General features: G+C 40.7%; 1 protein-coding gene across 3 annotated transcripts; it reads left to right on the plus strand.

Moving 5' to 3' along the window:
* The first annotated feature begins 172 nt into the window (after nt 1–172).
* LOC117587020 (cAMP-dependent protein kinase catalytic subunit 3) lies at nt 173–16999 on the plus strand. Of its 3 annotated transcripts, none has more exons than XM_034277433.1 (8): nt 173–285; nt 6087–6838; nt 14456–14624; nt 14758–14867; nt 14923–15168; nt 15231–15412; nt 16144–16221; nt 16872–16999. In XM_034277433.1, exons 2-8 carry the CDS (start codon nt 6193–6195, stop codon nt 16995–16997), a joined length of 1557 nt encoding a protein of 518 aa, XP_034133324.1. In that variant the 5' UTR covers nt 173–285; nt 6087–6192; the 3' UTR covers nt 16998–16999. The 3 variants fall into 3 exon arrangements, with proteins under 3 accessions (XP_034133324.1, XP_034133325.1, XP_034133323.1); XM_034277434.1 differs by lacking the exon at nt 173–285 and adding an exon at nt 1425–1439; XM_034277432.1 differs by lacking the exon at nt 173–285 and adding an exon at nt 1699–2129.
* The last annotated feature ends 979 nt before the right edge of the window (nt 17000–17978 follow it).

The following is a 17978-nucleotide window of genomic DNA, read 5'->3' on the forward strand; positions in this document are numbered from 1 at the left end:
CCCAAAATAAAAGAATAAAATGTACGTGGAGGGAATGGCTGCTTGTCACTGTTATAACATATACCAGAAACTTGAGCCATCTGGCAACATTTGTGAGCACAATAATCGATATATCGGAGGGAGAATTCAAAATGTTTTGTAAACTGTGCGTGTTTTGTTTTGTTGTTGCAACATGGAGCTTATTGTGGCTTGGCGGTTTCTTCTAGCAGCCTGTCCAGACCATGACAGTCTGTCCAGTCGGAGGAAAATACATGCCCGTCTCTGCCACATTTCACACTTAAGCAGGTGAGCCACGCGTTGTCCTTGCCCTTGACAGCAGAACTGCAGCAGCCCATAAAAACACACTTGCAACACACACATGCGAGTATTTAGTGGCAAAGCTAGCTAACATCTCGTGCCTGCTTTCGCTTAATTATAACATCAAATTGTAATGCATAAAACAATTGTACGAGGACTACATTCATATGTAGCCTGCCGCACCTGAAATGTGGCTCTGGCACGCAGGCGTCTGAACCGACTAACTGCCGCCGCCTGACCTTGTCAAGCTTGATTACAACAGCCAACAAAATCAACGTAAACATGCAAGCCAAACCAAACCAAAAACCAAAATATCCAAACATCCAAATATCCAAAAATCCAAAACGGTTGAAGAACCATTCGCTGTTTGCTTACACTTGGGAGGGCTCGTAAATATACATACTTATAAAGTACATATTTCCCAGATTTTCTTCGCTGCTGCTGTGTTGCCATGATGTCTACTAAAAACAAACAAAACATTTTCAGATGTCTGTCTTCTGTATAAGTAAACGAGAGGTACACACAGTGTAAATTAGCCCGACAACACACAATGGGCTCCCTTATCACGGACAACTTGTACTTCCACTGATCCTGTTGGCCACTTTGTGCCGCCAAACTGTTTAAGAGGAACACTCCACAAGCAAAGGCAACAGCAACCGCACAGACATGGGCACTGGCACACACATGGATGATGAGAGCAAACACAAACATCATCCAATGAAGCTCCACAGCCTCTGGCAGCCTCCCAAGCTCATCGTCATCACCATCACCAGCGCCATCATCATCATCATGAATGTTCGTTCGCTGTTGCTGGTGCTGCTGCTGGTGCTGTTGCTGCCCCTGCCACAATTGACTGGGGGCCGACCGACGCCGACAACGAGTGCTCTGGCAAGCGATTCGCAGATTTTACGTTTCAGTTTCGTGCAAAACGTGGAAGCGGCTGGTCAACCAAATACAAATCCCACAATAGAACTAAAGAACGATACGAAAATCTGAAAAATCTGAATAAAACTGAAACTGAAAAATCGGCATTGGAAGATCTCAGACAAATTCAAATTGTCAGAACGTTGTGGCAACTTTTTTGATTAATTACTCATAATTCGGTTCATTTGCATATTGCAATTGTTACAACTTTGGAAAAGGTAGAAACAAAAACAAACGGCAACGGTAACAGCAACAGGGTAAAAACTGCAAGCTGCAAAACCGGAAATTCTAGATCACTCGGATCTCACGATCCCCAAGAAGGCATACACTATAAACAAAACACAAAACAAAACAAACAAAAAACACTTGAAGTTGTTGTAAACCAAAGCGGTACTTTGTCTTCTCTTCTAAAGCAAAGCGCGACAAAACCAAACGAATCGCAAGAAACAAACTAAAACTAAAAACAAAATCCCACAAAAAAGTGACACAAATAAAGCAAATTGTACGAGTATCGCCATCGTCTGTCCCGGGGTCCAGTGTCCAGTCGATCTGGTGTACCTATAGCCCATGAGAAAACGCTGAGTGTTGAGTTTATTTCTGATTTCTGTTTCTGTGTGTCGGCTTCTGCGGGTTTCGCTTTTTTGTTGCTGCCAACCAACAGAAGAAGAAAGAGGGAGAATATCGAGACGGCGAGACGGCAAGAAGGAAAATCGTGCGCTCTCAAAGTAACATATTTATTTTTAACAATTTCGCAAGCGTTCAAATTTTGCTCCAGCAAAAAATTAGAACTCAAAGCCAGACAGACAGACAGACAAAGAGACGGACAGACGGACAAGAAAATAGATCGCCAGCGATCGTTAAGAAAAACCAAAACAGCCGGCGATTGTGGCCTCTTAACATTTAGCTGGGTGAGTAATCATAAATACTCGTACGAAATGGTGTAAAAAGTGGACAGCAGCAGCACAGCCACAGCCACCACAGTAATAATCTATTCATGTTTTGCTTTCCAAAATAGAAAAAAAGAGTAAAGACTGTGAATTCGCTTCGTATTGAGCTTTGAACACTAAAATTATCCGAGCATATTAAATTATTGCAATTAGCTAATTGGGAACAATAGGAAGAGATTTATATTCATTTTTAGAGTGGAAAAGTATGTACTCGTAATTCATAATTTTAATAATCTTTTTGCAATAATTGGTAATAGTTTTCCACTTATTTCCCAGTCTTATTCGGACATCTTTCCTATTGAATCACACCTTTTTACCATAACTCCAAGCATTTTTTCTCTCTCTATCTTTGTGCTTCAAGTGCACCCACAATATCCATGTGGTTGACCCCATTTAAATAGCCTTTCTTCATGCCTCACTTCAATAACTCTCCCGCTTGAGACTGAGTCAAGGACAACACGTCAATCTTTTTCGAAACTTCCTCAAACGCATGAAACTTTTATGTATTTTCATCACCAAATACAGTACCTACTAGAACTAGCACAAGGACAACGGAAAGGAAATACCTTTTGCTCTGTAAAAACAAATCCATAAATCTGTTTCGCCCTTATATGAGTTCGAGAAACCCCCTCCGGTACCGAAGAGCGCACAAGAAACAAAGAGTGTGGCAGGGCAGGGGTTTTGTCGTGTTATGATTACATTTTGCCGGCATTATTTTTGATGATTATTGCCATTTGGGGTTTATTGCCCACACAGAAAGAGAGGTAGGGGGAAAATCTGTATTTTGTCAACTTGAAATGGGCAATGAATTTTCTTTTTTGGTAACACCCCGCAAATCGTTAATTCGAACGTATGCACTTATTCATAATTACACTTCGTGATGCTTGGTTTCCTGGTGGACGCAAATTAATAATATTCCCACAACGCCTACAACAATTTATCTTTCTCTGTTCAAAAATACACCGATGACGATGATAAAAATATGAGAAGCCTCTGGCTGTGTTCTATCCATATATCACACCCATACATATGCGTATATCGGAACAAATCGGTTCACGCTGCTTTTAATTAATTAATAACATAATTTATTCGCTGGCTGGCCCAACGAATTAATAAATGTTGCAAGCATTGAACGTAAATTTAATTCGTGGTACCAGAGATCAAGTGGCCAACCTGCAGGCAATCTCATCTTGTTTCCAATTCGAATATTATTCTAATATTCTATATAAATCACAGTGCCTTAATGTGAGGTGTGCCAAGACAGCCCCATGGGAAGAGTTTCATAATTTTTCGGAGAGTGGAAATCTACTCAAAAAAGAAAATGAAATGAAATCTTTAAAAACACAGACAGATTTTGGCAATAAATTAGCTCAGGCGAATATGAAAACACAAAACGTTATAAATAGACAATAAAAGGGAAAATTATGAAGTGATATTGAAAGTCCCAGAGGGAGGAGAATCCCCAAATTCTATTTCTATTTATTTTTTTTTTAGTAATAAAACTATAAACTGCATACAAAAGTGCATTGACCCTGCGAATTGCAGTTGTATTCTGAAACAGGAACTGCCATTTATTTTTAGCACTTCTAAAGCTGCCCGAGATTTATGTTTAATCCAAACGATCTTTACGATTTTCACTTTCATTCACCTGATTTTCTCGGCAAACTTTTCGAACAGTACATACATGTGTACATATGTATGTATGTATTTTATTTAGTATACATTTTTCGATGGGCTTTTTCCATTCACGAAATCAGCCTGAAAGCAGAGTGCTGCTGGCCACCGGAAGATTAAGCAACAATTTAACATTTTGGCGCTCTGGCAGCGACGACTACGACTACGACGACCCCAATTTCCATTTCCATTTCCATTTCCATTTTCAGTTTTTGGCAGCCACCAAGGTGAATGGGGGGGAGGCGCTGCTCAGAGTGGGTTATATAGAACCAAGATCCGAGATTCGTCCGTGTGTGTGCGTGCCTGCTTGTACTTGTTGTAGCTGTAGCCAGTGGGTCTGTGGCTAATTTACAGCCCCCCGAGTGATTGTCTACACTAATTTTTTTGAGAAATTATTCTCAAAACAATCTTCTGCACTCTGCCTCGGGCAACTTTAAGTTATATTTCCGCAATTTCAACGCGTTGGCGTTTCGTTTGGCCCGAAAATGTGCAAAAAGGTTAAACTCGTACATAAATAATTCTGAGTGACAGACTGTTCATAAAATGTATACATATTGTTTGTGTAATAACAATAATATCTACGAATATGTATAAAACAAAGCCAAAAAATCAAATAAAATATTGAAGATGTTTGTTTGCAAATCGCAAAAATAACAAAACAAAACAAAAAATATTCCACTTTGACAAGGTTTCTCCAATAATAAAATATTGTAAATAGTATTAGCAATGGTTTTTTTTTAGTAGATGCGCAGTAATATATTTTTATATATTTAAATATATGTGTTTGTTTTATATTCGCAACGTTAGGGATTTGCCTTGTCATTAGAGCGTGAGGCGTGTGAAGTGAATTGTCTTTGTTGTTGCTGCTGCTGCTTCTGCTTCGACGTGAGACAATTGACGTACTTATGACTGAGACATTTAAGAAGTAGAACAAAAAATAATAGAAAGGGAACAATTTCGTAGGATGTACTGTGGAACTATAGAAAGTCCCCAAAGAATGTTTTATATTTATATTTCTTTGGCCTCGAAATATTTTCTTATCACTTTCTATGAACTTTTCTCATATTCCCCAGTCTTAATCCCTACTTTTTAATATCAGCTGCTCATCCATTGTCATATTCCTGGCCTTTGTTGCAGCCAATAGCAAATGCCGCTGGCTAATAACTTACTCCTCAATCCTTTTCTCTATACGAGGCCCCATTTTGGGGTTGTTTTTTTGTGCAATCTTTGAATCAATTGAATGGTCTTCTACTCGCATTGGCTGGCTGGCTGACTGGCGCTTGCCGGCTGGCTGCCCTAGATTCATCCGGCACTCGCTTAAACAATAAAAGCCACTCAGGCGGCCGCAAGTGCTCGAGCTCGTAGATGATTATTGATTTTCATATTCGTACATCCATGTAGATAGATAGATGCATCATAATTTTTCATATTCAGGGCATTTCCTTTTGTATTTTGCATCGTTAAATTAAATGCATCAGTGCATTAAGGCGAACTGACTCGGACGCCACAAGACCCCGAGTCCCACAACTCCCCCAAGACGAGTCGAGAGTTCTTGGCGCCTTTGTGTCTCAGCTATTAAGTTACACGTCTGGGGGCACACTCTTGGTGTTTCTTTTGTTGTGGGACTTGGAGCAAGGCAGCCAGCCAGCTAGTCAGCTAGGCAGCTAGGCAGCCAGCCATCAAATTGAATCACGAATGCATTCATTGTTATTAATAATATTAGTATGTAATATTAACTGAAGCCTCCATTGTGCCGGGAGATGGAAAGAAAAGAGAACCCTTTGGCATGTATAGAACTCAATTTTCCCATCCTGACAATCAATGACAATGCCCTTGTCTGTCAGCCTGCATGTCCTCTGATAAGACCCGAGACAGACATGGGCCCCACCACTTGTTGCTGACCAGCGGCCATGCCATTTCACTTTCAATTTATGCGCACGACAAACTCTCTGCTGTGTGTCTCATTCTGTGTCAGGCCTATATACAAAGGGCAGCATCCATCCATTCCCTTAGTTGGGGGTGTCCCTGGGAAGTGGGAATGGAATTGACTATGAATAAGCCATAAAAATATGCCTATTAATTCCATGATATCTGTAAAGGATTGTAGGAGACATTAAACGTCCAGCCATCGATACTCAAATTGAAAACCCATCAAAATATAGGAGATTTTGACCACAAAAAGAACCCATTTCAAAGGGAAAATTGAATTCTAACCCATTTTTTTTTTGTTCTATGCAATTGCAGGAAGAACTACAACAAAAACAACAGGAAAGGGCCAGCGAAAGCGAGAGCCAGAAATAAACGCAGGACAATTGAGTAGGAGGAGGAGGAGCCAGGGATTGGCAGAGATATGTCCGCAGCCGCTTGTGCCCGCTTCTGTACACCGTTGACAGCTGGAGGCGGTGGCGGCTCCAACAAAGCCAAGTCCAACACATCGGGCACAGGATCGTCGTCAAAATTGACGACAGGAACAGGAAACAGCAGCATGACGTCAGCATACAAGAAGAAAATTCCCGCAAATGATACCAACACAGAGGCGACATTCACATTCAAATTGGGCCGTGCAACTGGCGGCAGCAGCAACGGGGGCGCTGGCAGCCACAGCGTTGCCTCAAGTGAGTCATCAGATCCTTTGGAATCAGATTACAGCGAGGAGGAGGAAGAGCCAGAACCGGAGCCGGAGCAGAGTCAGAGCCAAAGTCAGAGCCAGAACCACGTAAGCAGCCGGAGCAGCAGCAGTGCCACGACCACAACAAGCTCCGCTGACCATGACAATGAGGTGGAAGAGGAGGAGGATGACGACGATGAGAATGATGGCGATGGTCGCGACGGCGACGATGTTACCAATGATTCCAACGAGAGCATCGAGGAGGATGACGGCAATGAGACCGACGACGAGGAGGATGAGGATGACTCCGATGAGAGCAGCAGCGTCCAGACAGCCAAGGGAGTTCGCAAATTTCACTTGGACGACTACCAAATAATCAAAACTGTGGGTAAGTCACTCGAACATCCATACATACGACAGCTGTTTACATTATGTTCCAGGCATCAAGTGATTGATGTTAAGGTCTCGTCTCCTGCGATTACCTTCAACTTGTCTGCTCAGAGATTTCCATTTTGTTTGTGTAGGAGGGAAACTGTTTAGAGTGAAGCTATCAAAACACATTACGAGTAGAGTAAAGTAGTTCTAGGTTGGTTTAAGAGTCAAGGTTTTGATGAGATCATAAGCAAGATCCAATAAGTTACAGCACGAGACCAGAACGAGTTCCATGGAAAGATATTTCAGACGGGAACCGAACCAGAACAGATATTCCCTTAAGACTTTTCTCACCTGTTCAATCAATTCGTTCAGTTATTTCATCTGGATACAATTGATTCACATATAATATATACCTTTCACCCTCCCTTGCTCTCTTGCTCTCTTGCTCTCTTGGGGTTTTGATTTTGTTTGCTATTCTTTTGATTTCGTTCCGCGATTTAATTTCAAATATTTATTACCTCATTTTTTATGCATCTGCCTTTTGTTAATGTTTGCTCTAGCTTAACGCTAGCTTCAGTTTTTCTATTGCCTTTTATTCGTTTTATACGTAAATAAAATCTTATTGATTACGCAAATGGAATGGGGTTCTCGTGGATCGAATGGGAACCATGTTCTTCTTATGATTATTATGAGCATCTTGGCACCGCAGAGGCCAAGGCAATTGCCTTCTCTTTGCTTGCGTAAAATTTCATTTAGAAAATATTTAAAGTGTAGTTGGTAAACGAGTATATGTACTACATTTGGACTCTGTTTAGGATCATGAATGAGTCTTACGTACTCGCATGGACGTTCAACCCATTAATGCCCATAATATTTTGATTTGTTTTCCCATTTTGACGTCTGCGCTGGTGTGTTCGATATGATGGCAAACAAATAGCGAAAAAGAACAACATTTTAGCATTGTATTAAGTTTAGTGCACCATCGCCTGGGATTTCCAAAATCTCATTAAGCATTTGCGGCATAAATATTTACTCTGTTTGAGGCTAAATCGGGACGTTTTCAAGATTTATTACTGCAGCATTTGCTTTTAGTACACGTGTGAAACGGTTTTCCTTCTGCTCTTTGCGGTGGTATCAAAGTCATTTGAAAACATTTATTTATCGATCGTTTTGCGCTGCGAAGCAACAGATTGGATCCATTCAAAGTTCTATAAAGTCAATGTGGGAGTCGGTAATTGCCTCAAGATCAATTAAATCGTCGACTTTTGTGTTGAAATTTGCAATTATATAAAATTATACAGCTTCTAAAATGATTGTGGGTGTAATTAATAGCATTCCCAAGAACTTAAATCCCCTACAAAAATCATCAAGTCGCACTGCTGGCTTTTCTGTTGGGTTCGTTTCCTGTAGAAGACATGCCCTATGCCAAGAGTGGGATGTTCGAATGCCTTTCCGGTGCTGAATTCATTCCGTACAAAATTCCTCAATCAGCAAATTTCACACCGAGTGAGTGAGTAATTCCGGCGAGTGCCTTTCCGCATTGGCTTTCAGCATCCAGCGTATGAGTAATCTAGCATTCATTTCAAACAATTGCTAGACAAACATGGAAACGGGCAAAGGTATTGAGTATTGAGTACGATTTTCAAGAAATGTTCGTAAAAAGTAAATAAACTAGAGCGGAAATCATGCTATGCACAGGCACATGGCACAGTCAGGGGAATACGAATTGAAATGGGATTCGGATTGGGACTGGGACTGGGGAGAGAGTGGAAACAAATGCGACTGAGTCACGCTGCTATTAGGGCATACGAAAAATAATCAGCCTGCTCATCCTCCCCTGCCCCAGTGGCTATCCATTTTGATAATAACAATAACCATAAGAACAATGGCCAGGAGATGCGGGGCATCATCATCATCATCGCATGCAGTAGCCATAATTGAGGAAAACCCAGGGGATGTTGAGAGCTATATTGAATGGGAAGAAGGAACAAAATGCATTGAACTAAAAGCAAAACATCCCGACATGGCCCCCCCTTTAAGACTTTTAATAAATATTGATAGTTACGCTGGATGCTTGTATGCAATTCCATTGATTAATTGAAAGTTTACCTTCTGGACCACAGACGCTTATCTGATTCAACCAGGGCGAGTGATGGAATCCAACACGAAAAAACAGCAGCGGGGATTTCCTTGAGGGAAAATTTCCCAAGAAATGTTTTCACAATTTTCGAATAACAACAACAGATCTTTTGTTTTGCTCCCTTGGGCAAACAAATTAAAAATGTTTCTGTTTTGTGCATGTTCTGGCTGCATGCCTTTGCGATAGACTATAATCATGCCCGAGAAAGGCCATAAAACTATGGCGTTAGAGCTGTCATATCAGTGTTTCAGGCTGCCATTAACACCGAAGTGGAATGGACTCTGCTCGAAAAGGAAATGTTTCTTTCTCTCGGGGGAAACTGGATTGGAAGTGGACAGCGTTCAGCGAGTGAAAGTTCGTGGCGTGTGGCAGAAAGTATCCGGGAGAAATGTAGGGAGCTCCCCTTTATTCTCGGTTTCTTAAGTGGTTGGAAAACTCTGCAATATGTTCCCCAAAGATCAATGATCTCTCAGAGAAGTTTGGCTAATGGACAAGAGTCCCCCATGTGACTATTTGGTGGCCCACTTCTCTCACTTTATGGGTGACATCTTGACAAATGGCATGCGGAAATCTCTGACAATCTTGACGCTGCTTGACCTTCCACAGACAATATTTAAAGTTGACAAATTGTCCCTGTAGGGGGTGGTTTTTCGGATCACTGATCGCGGATCGGGACAGACGGACAATCCTTTTTGACTGCCGCATCTGCTCTTGGACTGCTAATTGTGGGCTGTGGGCATTGATTGATAGATTTCTGCTACAAGATAAATATTTACGCACGTTTCTCGGAAATACAATTTCAGCTGCTGGGACATCAAATTGTTGCCCAAAACAAGGCCCCAAAACAAAGTTTGTTGCCATTTTCCAATTGAAATCAATTCAAAGAGAGGAGAGAGCGGGTCAGTGTCAGTGTTTGTTGGTAGGGTTTGGGCCGGGGGTTCCTTTATGTTTTTCTGCGCTTTTCGAATAAATTGATTTTTAAATAATAAAAGGCAATCAAATCTCAAGCAGCTAAATGTATCTGTCAGATAGCAAAAAAACACATGTCCCAGTGGATGTTTGTGTGTGGAACAACAAGTTGTGTGTCGTCGTTCCGTCTGCAAAGTATAACTCATAGTTCAAAATGGATTTCCTCTCTCAATCCTCATCCTTCTCGATTTTTTTGTTGTCTGCTAAGTGCCTGGCGGCTGCCCCTATCTAACAATATATCTACGACTCTATATAAGTATGTGTCCGTGTATCTATAATAATAATTTCATTCGCTACTCTCGCCGCATGAAAAGACAAAATCAGTCAACAAGAAATTTATGATACCATGGAAAATTTGAAATCTGCCAGCCCGCACTGCGCCGCGCCGCGCCGCACGATCTTTGTAAACTTTTTGAAGCCAGAAAATATCCGAAATTTTATTTCAACAAAATCGGACAAACGTATAAGCAAATATTATAGAAATTATTATTTGGCACTATGCCCAGATCGAGTCCAAAAGAGCAAAGCAAGAAAAAAAGACTCGCAGAAAATTGCCTGCTGTATGGGACACCCCAGATCCCAGACCCCAGACCCCAAACCCCAGACTCGGGGAATCGTCCGATGGGCTTTTGGCTTTATTTTCGCATGCATGTCTCGGCGTTTTCTCAAACATTAAATGAGCATATAAAATTGCCTTATAAACAGCATTTCAGTGGCTCTGCTCTGTTTTTGTCTTATTAATAAAAGTGACCTACAAATGCATCTGTAGTGCATCTGGCAAATCGAATTGCATCCATACCCTACAGTTTCCAAATTGAATTTATGTTCGATCTCCACCTGCCTCCTCCCCCACAGCTGCTGCTGCTGCTGCTACTGTTGTTGTCACAATTTTTGTGGCTTGTAAATTGCGGTGTAAAATCTTGTCAACAACAGCGACACGAACTGGCACAGGCAGGTGGGTTGCTGGCGTTGCTGGCGTTGCTTGCGTTGTCCAATGGGCGAACATGTGCTTTGTAAATGTCATAAATCGCTTAAGTTATGACCAGGGAGATGTCATCGAATGCAAATATGATTGGACACGGTGTGTGTTGTGGGTCAGTAGGCGACTTCCGTGGTGCATTTCTTCTTGAATTTGTTGTCTAAAATGATCAAATTGTAGAAGCAGACGTGGATGATCTAAGAACTGAAATCTGGCAATGGTTCTGGTTGTGTTGAGGGATTGTCAGTGTGTGTTAAGTGGGAAATATAATTTAGACAGCCTCAATTAGTAGTCTCCTTGTTATTAATTAGCTCACTCATTCAGCACTTATCAAGTGACCTGAAAAACACTTTTGTTTGCTATTATTTGCAACAGTTTCACTGATCGCATCTCAGTGTTGACTTGGTATTGTTTAAACTTAAGCATCTTGCTAGTCGATTATTTTTAACCTGGCCTCCATGGCTTGCAGTGCATTTCCATGACTGTATCTCTCTGTCGGGGTTCTTTTATTTATGCATCTTTAAACAAACTTTGCTTAAATGCACTGTATAAAACGCAATTAACTTTATTTAACTTGCAACGCAACCTCAGCCGCAGCTGCTGCAAAAAAATGGTGCAAAAAGTGTGCCAAGTTTATACGAGAATTGCATCGCCTGGGTCGTTTATTCCTTTGCCATTTACATGTCTCGCCATTTACAGTATTTTAACTTTTGGCACAGATCTTTCATGAAAGATTGAAATGATTTTTATTTCTTTTTGGGCAAATGAAAGGCATGGCATGGGACAGCCGTATCCATCCATCCATCAGACAGAGGCGGAGGCGGAGATTGCATCCATGAACGCTGTCGCGCCAAAATAAATATGTCTCTGGTCGGGTCGGGTCTGGCCTGTGGTCTGGCCTGGTCAGTTGCTGGCCATCGCATCGTTAAATAGAAAGTTTTATGTATTATGTAAAATATGTTTCTTCGCCTTTTTTCACGCACTTTTTTGCAGATGCATCTTTTGCCAGTTGCTCTTGCTGTTGCCTGTTATTGCCTGCTGCTGCTGCAACTTTTATGAAGGAGTCTGCGTCTGCCACAGAAACAACAGGTTTGGCCACAACTCAGCCAGACTTTAATTGTTGTTGACTGGCTTTGCTCTGTAGTGTCTGTGTCTGGCTTTGGATCCATGGCATCCACATGCACATCCACTTACGCGGCTGCTTCTGCGTCTGCGTCTGCGCCGCTTGTTTGTTGTCTGCTCTGCAGCTGTCACAATTTCACTTTGGCCAGAGACGTTTAGCAGTCTCTGCAACTGCCTCAGGTGTGTGAGCGGTGCTGCCGGAGGGCAGTGCGAGTTGTAGCAGTAGTTAAACTGTCGGTAAAAGCACTTTCCTTTATGCTAGACGACGCTGCACTTGAAGTGGCTCGTGTATGAGGTGCTAAAAGATCGTCTCGACTGCTGCCAAGCTTCACTGGAGTCTGAAGATGCCACTTACACGGCAGAGTGTGTGGCAAATAGTTGAAAACAGAAAGTAGGGATCGGTTTAATGGGTATTTTTCAAGTCAACGTACTAAGTCAGCACTCAGCAAAAGTAAAAGTAAAACCACGACTTGTACAATTCAAATTATCCTAAAAGATGCTGCAAATATTTGATATCTAAGACACCAGAAACCCCCAGGCGGAATGCCGAATCAGTTATTAAACATTCCCAATAGAATTTTACACCATTAAAATGTGTAAATATTTAAAAAACTAAATTCTTTTAAATCGAAACCCAAATTCCTTTGTGAAACTTTTTCCTTTTCTGTTATTGTTTCATGATGGCCATGTGCCATGCATGACTGCAGATCTGCAGATCTGCTGCCCGACCGAAATATTTTTTCAAACATTGCGAATGGGAAATACTTTCCATAGTTTTCCCCTCCCCATCACCTACCCCTTTTGTTCAGTTTGTTTTGCGCCCTCCCACGGCCCAGTGTCTGGCCGTTGAGCAGGGAATATCTCTCTTCGTTCTGATTCGATTTTCATCCATAAAAGCATCCTTCATTGGATGTAGTTATATCTGGATGATTTAATATCGTCTGGAATATTTCGCATATTTATTCATCGTTTATCCAAATATAGAATTGGAATCTGAAGCAATTGCTAAACAACATTTCCATCTTGTGAGAGATTTTACCCCTCCAAAAAACATATTGTATATATTTTATTATTATTAGCTGATTATTTTTGATTGTTAGAACTGTAGGGGTGCTTCTTTTTATATATTTCTATATTTTAAAATTGGGAAAATAATATTTTGGGAATTTCCAATATATATTGTGTTATGGAAACAGGAAAAACTTTCAACTCATTGACTCGCCGTTACGTTAAGTCTCTGGCAAACATCAGCAATCAGCTAATACCCCGCCCAATCCCTCTCCTGCACTAATCCCAATTCATTGCTGATTCATCCCGACTACGTAATCGAGAAACCAATTTGTGTGCCACACAAAAGGCGCACAAAATTCATTAATTACAACTTCTGAGATTCATATTTGATTTGCACGTGTAATGCTCTCCCGACCCCCGGCTAAGACAGCTGCAATCATATGGGGCCTGCCACACCCACTGCCCACGCCCACTGGCGGTTTTCGCTTTTGTTTAATTTAATTGTTGGATGGCAGGGTACGCACGTGGCACGTCAAATGATTGTGGCTCTGCCGATATTTTGGTGGCCGAGTTCAATAATCCGCTCACTTTTGCTTTATTACAATAAAAATCATGGCTAATTATTGTCGGCCCCGAATGGGAACATCGAAGAGCACATCGAGCACACCCATCAGCATCGACAGCAGCCAACAGCCAAACGTGCTGAAAAACTAAAAGCATCTGCAGAAAGGAAAACTTTTGCCGCACTCTCATTGGAAAATGATTGCGTTTCGGCATTTGATTTATAAGACAAATCAATTTGTAGCAGTTTTGCTGCTTCCCCTGCCATTAGCACAACAAAACGAAACAAGAGAGAAAACGAATAGAAATTTTCCTCTTGGTCTTGGCCTTACATACAGAGAGGTACGAGGAGGTAATGCGAGCTGCTCGCACGTTCCATGTTCCATGTTCCACGTTCCACGTTTCCTTTTCTGTCAGTTACTCCCCCCCTTAGTCTTGGTCTTACTCAGTCTTAGTCACACTCGTTCGCCCGGTGAGTCGGACGTTAGCCCAATTAAAAATTCAAGGTTGAGAAAATCTGATGGGCGATGTAAGCCAACACCCCCAGCAATAGCCAAGTCAAGCCAGAGCCAAGCCAACCCAAGAGCTTGGTTTTGTAACCTCAAAACGTGCTCAAAAGTGAAAAAAGTAATTATGCACCGAGCTCTGTACATTGTACACACATATGAGTATATGTGCTGCCCCGACCAGACCCATTTTCCGTATCATTTACAAACACTTTAATGGGGCATGCCCCGATATTTAAGAATGCTGTTTGTGGTTTTTCTTGCTTGAATTCATTCGGGAAGGAAAACATACATATGATATCTAACTCATGATTTTTCTTTCACTCACGTTCTCCCTTTCAGGCACTGGCACCTTTGGACGCGTGTGCCTATGTCGCGATCGGATTTCGGAGAAGTATTGCGCCATGAAGATTTTGGCCATGACCGAAGTCATTCGTCTAAAGCAGATTGAGCACGTCAAGAATGAGCGGAATATACTGCGCGAAATACGACATCCGTTTGTCATCAGTTTGTAAGTAAATCCAAGAAAGTGTATATAATAATAAATCATTCAAAAGATGAGAGCAGGAGGAACTGTCAATTTCCTTTCCATATAAAAACATCTGTGATTCCATTAACGTCATTTTGTGTCTCCCCCTCCCTAGGGAATGGTCCACAAAGGATGAGTCAAACCTATATATGATCTTTGATTATGTCTGCGGCGGCGAGCTGTTCACATATCTGCGTAATGCAGGCAAATTTACTAGTCAAACTTGTAAGTAATAAACAAACACTCCACTCTGATTCGCTAATTGCAAATACATTTTTAGCCAACTTCTTTGCTGCTGAGATTGTCAGCGCCCTGGAGTACCTGCACTCACTACAAATTGTCTACCGTGATCTGAAGCCAGAGAATCTGCTGATCAATCGCGATGGCCATTTGAAGATTACAGATTTTGGTTTTGCCAAAAAGCTAAGGGACCGCACCTGGACACTGTGCGGCACCCCCGAGTATATTGCACCTGAGATAATACAATCCAAGGGCCACAACAAGGCCGTCGATTGGTGGGCATTGGGTAAGACAGAACGAAAGCAAAAGCTAAAATTTATAAAACTAATGTTTTTTGCTTTAATTTAGGTGTTCTCATTTATGAAATGCTTGTGGGCTATCCACCATTCTACGATGAGCAGCCCTTTGGCATATATGAAAAGATATTGAGTGGAAAGATTGAATGGGAACGTCATATGGATCCCATTGCTAAAGACTTGATCAAGAAGCTGTTGGTGAATGATAGAACCAAGCGGCTGGGCAACATGAAGGTGAGAGAAAAGGAATGAGAACTTCTTGAAGATCTAACATAGAAATTAAATAAATAAACTATGATTATTATTGCAAGATCAACTATGTTCGGTAGAGGCACGCATTTCAGCTGTTCGTTCTTAGAAATCCTTTTATAGACTACATAAACTATTTTTAAACATTTTGAAAGCTGTCATAATTTTAATTTGATTGTTTCTGGTTTCACCTGTTCGATTGTGAAACTCTTCCGACAAGCCCCTTCCTACTGCATCCCTCTTCGGATTCAACATATTTTGGCAACAGAATTGTTCAAATTTTCTGGTTTATTAAATTCGATATGTATAGATAGAGAATTTGTTGTTTACACTTGTCACTTTCTTTTGGATGATCACGGCAGGGCAGGGCAGGGGAACTGACTTTGTTGCTGGCTGGCATTAAAAAATGCAATGCATATATCAACCATTAATTGTTGGACATCGCATAGAGCAGATCGCAGATAGATCTGCACATGTTCGTTGTCAGTTAGCTAAATAAATTCTGTCGAAATCATTTTTCCCCATTTTTCCTCGAGTTTGTTTCCTTCCACTCTGTTCTGTTTTCCTATTTGCTGTTGTTGTTGTTGGTTTTTGCTTAATAGATTTGTCGCGCGTTTCGCAACACGAGCTAAGAAAATGCAAAACGTTATTTACGTCTAATATTTGTTTTTTTCTTTCCATGCTTTCCCCGGATCATCTTCTTGGCTCTCCCCCAGAACGGTGCCGATGACGTGAAGAGGCATCGCTGGTTCAAGCACTTGAATTGGAATGACGTCTACAACAAGAAACTAAAGGTGAGTTCTGTTCGCAGGGAATCTCTTCGTATAGTACATCCCCCCTTGGTCTTTACTTTCCTAATTATTATAAAAAAAATTTTATGTTCTTTTTCGCGACACACGCTTGGCACATTTTGTTTGAGGAGAGGGCTATCTGAATTGGCGAATGTATTTTTATACATTTTCGTAATTAAAAGCAAATAAACAAATCAGTTTTGAAAATTAGCTATGCCTTTAGTTAATGACCGCAGCGTCTATTTCGGCTGGCTAGCTGGCTGGCTGGCTGCTTGGGTGGGTGGGTGTTGGCCCCCATAAATCTACCGATTCATTTGCAACAAAAAAATCTCCAAAGGCGAGTGAGTGCGAGCGAAATGTAACAAAAGGGGGCCATAAGAAGGCGTTAATTGCCCAAATGTACGCCTCCAGCCAGGCGAGAGACACTGTGAGATGCGTCAGAATTGACTTTTACAAATGTGCAGATTTTTGCACATTACCGGGAGATTTTTCACTGCCAAGAAACCCATATAAGGATAACAGATGTGGGGGCATAGTGGAATATTTATTCACCCCTTTAGTACCAATTTACAAGCCCATAAATACTCAATCATTTAAAAGAAATATAAATCAAAATAATAATTATTTACCCTTGAATTTGTCTCGTTTATTAGCCACCAATTTTGCCCGATGTACATCATGATGGGGATACGAAAAATTTTGATGATTATCCCGAGCAGGATTGGAAGCCGGCCAAGGCAGTAGACCAAAGAGATTTGCAGTACTTTAATGATTTCTAAAAGAAGAAATAAATTGTCGTTAATTTCATGAAATTTTTGTTGTTTTCTGTTGAAAATTTGTTATAATTTTGCGATGGCAAGAACATTCATTATTTATACTGGAAACTAAGTGTTTAAAGTGCCGTGCTCAAGCAATGATAACTAACAGTACGATACATCTACATACATACATTAAACTATACTATAATCTACGACTAAATATATAAACATAAAAAAATAAAAATATGTACAATAAGCCTAAGTTTATGCCCATAATGTTATTTCTAGCGTGTGACGTCTATTATTATTATGTTTAATTGTTTAAATGTTCAAATTTCGAACAACCTATCCCCATACAACAAAAACACACACACCCACCCATAAAAGTATGGCTACAATAACAGTAGAAACTGTACTATTAAACAACAACCATGAAAATATTAACGTAAAACGTTGAATAAAGTGATAGATTGAATATTTTTCGAGTGTTTATGTGGCTTTCTTCAGGGCTTTCGATTTCGGGACATGCTCTGTCACTCTATCTAGTTTAATCATAAACAGTCGTCAATCAAAGGCGGAATATCACATGTTATTTATTTAGTTTCTTTAGTCTTTCTTTCCGTCTCATTTTATATCTGCGCGTTCTATTCTTTACTTTTACGGGGGATTAGTTTTCGATCAGTAAATCTGTCAGTTGGAGGAACACGAGTCCATCTGTTGAATGCGCTGATGAGCCTGATCTTTGTTTGACGTTTTATCTTCTAGGTTTATTTCGGGTTGCTGCTTAATTTATGATGAAAATATCTCAAATATAAGAAAAACATATATACTTATATTTATTTTATTTTCTATATTCGAGAGCCAATAAATAAATTCCCTTAATATGTATTCTTTAAAATTTCATCATTTTGGTTCGTTTTCTTTTTGTATTTGCTTGTTCTTAGAATGCTTTCAAATTTTATTCACCATATATTTAGCCAAGACATCAACCCAAAAGCTAAC

The sequence above is a fragment of the Drosophila guanche genome, unplaced genomic scaffold, assembly GCF_900245975.1.
Source record: "Drosophila guanche unplaced genomic scaffold, DGUA_6, whole genome shotgun sequence".
NCBI classification, from domain to species: domain Eukaryota; kingdom Metazoa; phylum Arthropoda; class Insecta; order Diptera; family Drosophilidae; genus Drosophila; species Drosophila guanche.

Coding starts and splice junctions, on each gene's coding strand:
- LOC117587020 (XM_034277433.1), top strand. CDS start 6,193: ATGTCCGCAGCCGCTTGTGCCCGCTTCTGTACACCGTTGACAGCTGGA. Junction 15,413..16,143: donor AGCGGCTGGGCAACATGAAG/GTGAGAGAAAAG, acceptor GCTCTCCCCCAG/AACGGTGCCGATGACGTGAA. Junction 16,222..16,871: donor TCTACAACAAGAAACTAAAG/GTGAGTTCTGTT, acceptor CTCGTTTATTAG/CCACCAATTTTGCCCGATGT.